A 7,275-nucleotide genomic window follows, 5' to 3' on the forward strand; every position below is an offset into this window, starting at 1 on the left:
ATTAGTTCATTAGGTACAAATTAAAATCTCATTAAAAGCGCACCTTTTAATCAGAGCTGGGCCCTATAGAACAGGCACTCACTTAAATCACTCCCTTCCTTCCAGAAAAGCACTTACAGCCCAGTCCTAGGCACAATTTCTCAGAAGCAAGTCAAACGATGTTCAGAGCTTTGGTAAAACATACTCCCAGTAACAGTGTGATCCTATGCATATCTTCTCAGAAGTATGTCCCACTGTGTTCAATGGGTCTTACTCCCAGGACACTGCACATAGGATTGCAGGCTTAACATGATCCAAGCCACACGGGGACTTAAGGTGCTTCCGTACAAGGCTTTCGCTGTGTAATCGCACTGCCTCATTCATAGAATTTTACAGGGGGTCTGGATGACATTGCCTTCAAGTTGTAGCCCTCCTGTGTTTTCCTTTGCTTCTTCCATCTTTTCACCAGAAACATTCCACTAAGGAAGGACAGAATAGGAAGGACAGAATAGCTGAATGATACCTTTTGAGTGTTAGTGCTAGGAACCCTCTGCCTAGAAACAGCTTTACTTTCAGTTCAGTGTACATGGGATTGCAGCTTCTGCTATCACTGTTAGCACAGAGCTAAAATAATCCAGTATTATGTGTTCTAGTTGGTCAGTTAAGAGAGATTCCTGGCAAATCCCTTTTTCACATGAATAAGTTCCAAAAGAATGGACGCCAGACAAAAAGAAAGCATTATGGCAGAATAGTTGTATTTTATTTATGCATTTTAAACCAGGACCTTTAGTCCTGTGGTATCTTTGTTTAGTTTCAAAAATACACCATATATTTATATATAAAAACACACACTTCCCAGGCATCCATATTTAAGAAAAACATTTTTTCCCCTATCTGGCACTATGAGCATTCAGAATTGGCACTTTGGTAAAAACTCAGTGCTATAGGAGAAGCACCAGCTAGTTAAAACTGCTTACTGGTATGGGTGTGTGTGTGTGTGTGTGTGTGCGTGCGTGCTGAAGAGCAAGACAGAACAGCTTCCTGCATTCTCCAAAGAATGGTCACTGTACAGAGCGTGTATCCCAGAGACCTGCGTGCGTGTATGCGTACAGGTGCAGGAGCGTGTGAGACCAATCTGTACCTGCCCTTCAAGTGGTCATCCTATGCAAGTTACATTAACTGGAATTACTATGGCAACTCCAAGTAAGCCTCCAGGTCAAGGAAACCAGCAGTAAAAGGAAAAGCGTGGCAGGACAGGGTCCCGTTGACACCGCTGGTGAGATGGCAAGGGTCTGAGCAATAAAATACAAAATAATAATAATAACAATAATAATAATAAAAAGACACCGAGCAGAGGCTGAGGGGACCTCTCAGCTTTCACAGTACAGAAGGCACAGACTGGAGGGAGAGGAGGAGGAGGAACAAGGCTGAAGTAACCAAGCAGAGAACTCGAGAGGGTAGCAGAAGTCAATACCCACATCCAGAGGTATTTTGAGTCCAGTTTGGGGCTTTGCCATTGCTAACGTAGGGACAAAATGCTGCTCCTCCTTAAAAGCAGAAGGGGGGGCTCAGCCTGCTACAAAGTTCCCCTTGGGGGCACTCAGTTTCCCTTTAGTCCTGAATTTCTGTCCAAGGGGGATGAACAGCTTGACCACGCAGAAAAATGGTGTGCATCTCTCTCTCACTCTTGCCCGTCTGCCTGCCTGCCTGCCAGCCTTGTGGGGGGGGGGGGGAAGATGTCTCTTCAAAAAGCAGCAGCAGAATCCCCCCTCCATTGCACTCTTCCCTCCTCGCCTCCCAGTGCCTCCCCGACCCCAAAGCACATCGGCCCCCCATTCCACTCCCTCGGCCCATTTCGCCACAACCCCTCTCCGGTCCAGCGGGGCAGGTGGATTCGCAAGTCCTCCGAGTCTGTGCCAGGCAGCCCAGGGGCCGTCAGCCCTCGGGAGTCCCTGAGGGAGCGGGGGGAAGAGGGGCCCACAACTTCGGGGGTGCAGCATCCGGAGCCCCACCAGGCAACAGCTCCGGGTTACGGCAGGGGGCGGGGGTCTCACGTGAACCGGGGCCCAGCCGGCCCGGCGAGGGGCTGCCTCCCCCTGAAGCACAGCAGGGGCGTTTTCGGCGCGGAGCCTGCGGGCGGCGGGCTCCAGCCCCGCAATCAGTTTTCCAGCGGGAGCCGACGGCTGCCTTTCCCCCGTCCCGCGAGGCACCGGCCAAGCCCGCAGCCCAGCCGCCCCGGGAGAAGCGCCCGCCCGCGGGAAGGCGCGACCGAGGGCTGCGCCGGCACCTCTCCGGGAGGGCGCGCGGCGGCGGCGGCGGCCCGGGTGCGTCGGGCGCTCAGGCGCAGCTGCCCATGGCCTTGACCAGCGAGCTCTCGGGCAGCTGGCGGAAGATGCCGCGGAGGGTGTCGAGCTCGCGGCTGAGCTGCTCGACGCGCTTGCGGAGCCGCTCGTTGTCGCTGCTCAGCTCCATGACCTTCTGCTGCGTCTCGGCGTTGCGCTGCTTGGCCTTGTCGCGGCTCTTGCGCACGGCGATGTTGTTGCGCTCGCGGCGCACGCGGTACTCGCTGCTGTTCTTGTCCAGCGACTTCTTGGCCTTGCCCGGCGGCGGCGGCGCGGCGGCGTGCAGCCGGAGGTGCGGGGGCCGGTGCGGGCTGGGGGCCGGCGTGGGCGGCGGCGTGGGCTGCCCGCCGGGCTGCAGGTGCACCGCGGTCTGGGCGCAGTGCGCCGCCTGGTACTGGAGGTGGCTGCAGTGGGCGGCGGCGGGCGGCGGCGGGTAGAGGGCGGCCAGCGCCGCCGCCTCCTCGTCCTCGTGCGGCTCCTGCTTGATGAGCAGCGGGCGCAGGCCCGGCAGCGGCGGGGGCCCCGGGCCCAGGCGCTCGTAGGCCGCGCCGGCCTCCGGCTTGTCCGCGTAGCCGTAGAGCGCGCCGCCGCCCGGCGGGAACCCGGCGCCCGGCATGCCGGCCCCGGCGCCGCACTCCAGGCCGGCCTTGGCGGCGCGCTCCTGCTGCTGCTTGCTGTGCTGGAAGAGGTCGGCCAGGAACTCGTCGTTGAAGGCGCCCGGGTCGATGTAGGCGCTCAGGTCGATGGAGTTCTCGTGCTCGCAGATGTCCGGCAGCTCCGACGCCGCCAGGTAGCCGTAGGCGGCCGCCTGCTGCGGGTGGCCGGCGGGCAGGTGCGGGTGCGCCGAGGAGGGCGCGGGCGGCCGCTGCGGGGGGCGCTGCGCGTGGAGGGCGCCGCTCGTCGGGGCGCGCGAGTCCGCCTCGTAGAAGTTGCCCAGCTCCATGGAGTAGCTAAAGCGGGCCGCCGCGCATGGTGGGGGGCTGGCGGGATCCAGGCCGAGGCTGCGCCCGGCTCGCCGCTCGCTCGCTCGCCCGCCCGCCCGCCGCGCCGCTCCTGTGCCCGCTCCGCGACGCGCTGCGGCTCGCTTGCGCCCGGGCTGCCTGCCTGCCTGCCGCCCGCCGCAGCCCTCGGCCTGCCTTTTATACCAGCCCCTTCCCTGCAGGGCGGGCATCGCCCTCTAGCGTCCAACCTCCTGCCGGGACCGCCTGGGAACTTTGACCCGCCTCGCCTCCCGGTGGCCGAGGTCGGCGCCCGACGGTGCCGCCCCGCCCGCCGCCGCCCCCTCCGGGCATCCTGCCTGGACGGGCCCCGCGCCAGCGCCCTGCAGCCACGGCGGGGGGGGGGGGCGCGCCTGCCTGCCTGCCTCGGAGCACCCCGGGGAAACGTCTCCCCCCCCCGCACTTCGGGTTGGGATCGGGGATCCCACACGGCCGCTCCCTGGTTGGATGGGTGTGAGTTGCCAGCTGCGCCCCGCCCCCGCCCGAAATTGGCTTCGTTATTTCGGCAGCGATACGTTGACAGCATTTCTCCCTCGCCCTTTAACCAAAAAGGCTGCCAGGGCCGCTTACAGAGGTAAGTCGTGTGGCAGTACCAAATTCCACTTCCAGGTCACTGGGAGATAAGGGGACCTGTGGAACTAACTGCCCCCTTCCCTTCAGCACCTTTTTTCTTTTCTAAGGTGCAGCAGCTTTGGGAAAGGGGAATTAAGAAATATGTGCCTAGGAGAGGTGCTTAGCTCTTCCTGTGCTCCAAATCGACTCCCCCCCCCCATGCATGTCAAGGTTCCAGAAAGCATGTCCGTGCAGTCGTCTTGAGTCTACAGGCATCACTGACATCTCTCCCCCACTGATCCTGCCCCAGTGATTACAAGCTCCCCCCCATCCCCCAGTCCCAACCTGTACAGACTTCACGTCTGTTTCAGTGCCAATATCAGGAAAGCCTGGATATTGGCACCGAACCCATTTCACCCGGCAAATACACTGTACAGCTTGGATCTCGGCCAAAACACCTTTTTTATTTTCCAAATCACCCTGCAGGTTAATGCTGTCCAAAGGCGTAACGAACTGGGGGCTCAGATAAGGAGCCCTGTGAAGTGTTCAAGGAAGTCCAAGGTACTTTCAGCGGCGCGTTCCAAGAGAGGTGTGTGTGAGAGAGGGGGCGGGGAGGGTGGAAGAGAGAGCTACATAAACGCACACCCGTTTTTAAAATGCTCCATTGCGGGTCCTACTGCTCAAATGCAAACATCTTAATCGACAACAACAATAAATGCTAACGGTGTGGCAGAGTAGTGTTGGATTAGAAGAGACTCAGCCATGAAGAGTGGAGTTGGGTGCCTTGAAACAGTCACTACATCTGTCAGCCTAACCTACTTTGCAGGGTTGTTGTGAGGATAAACGGCGGGGGCGGGGAGAGAAGGATGAATTATATACATTAACTTGAGCTCATTGGAGGAAAGTTTGGAGAAAAATATAATAAATAAAATAATCTGTCTCCCCGATCACCCTTCCCAACTTTTAATTATGTGCAATATGATCCTGCGCATGTTTACTCAAAATTAAACCCCATCATGTTTTGGAGGACTTAGACCCAAGTCCATGTGTTTTGGGTTGAAGCCACACAGGTTTACTTTAGAGTGTTTTGGATTGCAGCCATTCTGTACAGCTTTGTGTGGAAGTAAGCCTTATTGAGTTCACTTTCAGCCTTAGAGATCTTCCAACTCCTACCAGAGGTGGGATTTTGAACCACTTCAATCATTTGCCCAGGCCAGTAGAGCATTCTGTATGCTCAGATGTATTCCAGAAGTCTCTTCGTGGGCAGTAGCACTCTCAGGCTGGTGGCCTGTTGCCCCTATTCCCCATACTGGAATTGTAAATTAGGAATTGGGATTTAAATTAGTAAATTAGGAATTGGGATTTAAATTAGTAAATTAGGAACAGGCACTCACCCACCCCTCCTCCAAGCACTCTTTCCACCCAAAATTGTACATCCAGGCAATTGCCCTCAACCAGCCTATGTGTGATGGTCCCATGTGTAGCAACAAAAACTGGTACTCAGAGTGATACCAAGTGCAGCACTTTGGGGGAAAGTTCTGGTTTCTGACGCTCACCCAGTTAACAACAACAAAGAGGCTAACTGCCATGCCCTCGCTGGAGGAAGCCTCTAGACAAACCACTGAGAAGCAACAGAAGACCAGGAGGAGACTGGGCCCTCTGGGTAGATGACCATGGGTCCATCCCCAAGGGGAACTTTATCTCTGAGACCTAGCCCCTGGGAACGGTGACATCTCAAGAGGCAGGCCAGAACAACCCCTGTGAGAAGAAGTGCCTGTTTGCAAAGGATGGCTCTTCACGAACAGGAGTGTATGAATCAGCAAATCGCAAGCTTACCCAAGTTCTCTGAATTCCGTCTCGAAGCACATTCTGACTCAAGTCCATATCAGACTGTGAGCTTTGTTTTTTTCTTTTCTCATGAAAATCAGCGCGTATTTTCGTGCATATTTTCCCAAAGGCACGCATCAAACGTTCGCATCTATGAAATGTACCCTTTCTTCTCCCATTGATTAAAGCACATTTCTGCACATTTTTCAAACGTATGCATTTTTACATGCACATTTTTCAAATGTACATATGCTGTCAAATTCTTTTTTTTTTGGTCCACAAATCACACAGCAAGCTTGGAAATGTAAGGACATCAATACTGCCTATTGCATCCGAGCCCAGGTTTGGTCTGGAGGGTGCAAACTGGGAAATTTTTGATCGAAAATAAATTAAAAGGACTCCTCATATATAGGGCCTTTCTTATGAGGTGGACTTCTTCTAGATGCCTCTGGTGTGCTGCAGCAGTGTCCTGGGTGGGGCTGTGGAAGCTCCAGCTTATAAACCTCAGTCCTAGGCAGGGAGGGTTGCTGAAACAACACCTTTATTTCAGCTCCCACCTTGCAACTGAGTTTTCCTGACTAGGGATGTACGAATCCCTTACCTGGCTCTGTTCAGGGGCATCTGTGGTGAGGGGGAGGCACTCCATCCCTCCCCCTGGAATCCTCCCCGGCCGGCTCGGCTCTGCTCCACGGCGACTCCGTGGAGCCACCGGCTGGGGCCGGCCGCAGCCGGATTCCGGCTGCTGCCAGGCTGCTGCGGATACTATGCCGGCTGCCATTTGCATCCCTGCCAAGCCGTGATAGTGGCTTATCACGGCTTGGCATTTGCATCCCTGCCAAGCCGTGATAAATGGTGTAGTGGCCTCCATTTGCGTGGCTGCCTTTTGCCATGATAGGCTATGTAAATACTTACCTAGCCTATTACGGCAAAGAGTAGGGGCGCAAATGGCGTAGCGGCCGCCATTTGCACCCCTGCTCTTTGCCGTCATAGGCAACGTAAGTATTTACATAGCCTATCACGACAAAAGGCAGCCATGCAAATGGCGGCCACAGCAGCCCGGCAGTGGCTGGAAGAGGAGCCGGAGCCGCCGCCACATCTGCCGCCGTCAAGTAGGCTCCATTTTGAGGGGATTCCGTGGGGTGGCGGGGGGGATTGCCCGTTCCGCCATGGATTCCGGGGGGCCGGATTCTAAAGAATCCAGCCTCACTGGATTCTGTGGTGGAATTCTCCAACTATCCCTATTCCTGACCCTGCTTCTTCTGTGGACTGATCTCTTGTGCTGTTGACCTCTGGAGTCCTGATAAGATGCTATCCACAACATCAGGGGTTCACATACATACACCTGCTCATTCGCTGGTGTAGCATCTGCCGTTTTCCCAGCAATGCCCCGCTGCACTCTACGTAGGAGGAACAGGCCAGTCTCTCCACAAAAGAATCAATGGACGCAAATCTGCCATAAGGAATGGCGATGTTCAGAAATGGGTGGGGGAGCATTTCAGCCTCCAAGAACAGCCTGTGAATGATCTTAAAGTGGCTATCTTGAACAAAGGAATTTCAGAGACCTATACCAATGTGAA

At 55.7% G+C, this 7,275-nt stretch overlaps 1 protein-coding gene across 1 annotated transcript; it reads right to left on the reverse strand.

The window, feature by feature from the left end:
• Positions 1 to 717: 717 nt before the first annotated feature.
• On the reverse strand, positions 718 to 3,463 carry CEBPA (CCAAT enhancer binding protein alpha). The gene has a single exon (XM_084812214.1). The coding sequence runs from the start codon at positions 3,262 to 3,264 to the stop codon at positions 2,317 to 2,319; it is 948 nt and encodes a 315-aa protein (XP_084668340.1). The 5' UTR covers positions 3,265 to 3,463; the 3' UTR covers positions 718 to 2,316.
• Positions 3,464 to 7,275: the final 3,812 nt, after the last annotated feature.

This window comes from Heloderma suspectum, chromosome 8 (genome assembly GCF_057233095.1).
Source record: "Heloderma suspectum isolate Gila_16-S chromosome 8, 16-S_ref, whole genome shotgun sequence".
Classification (NCBI taxonomy): Eukaryota; Metazoa; Chordata; class Lepidosauria; order Squamata; family Helodermatidae; genus Heloderma; species Heloderma suspectum.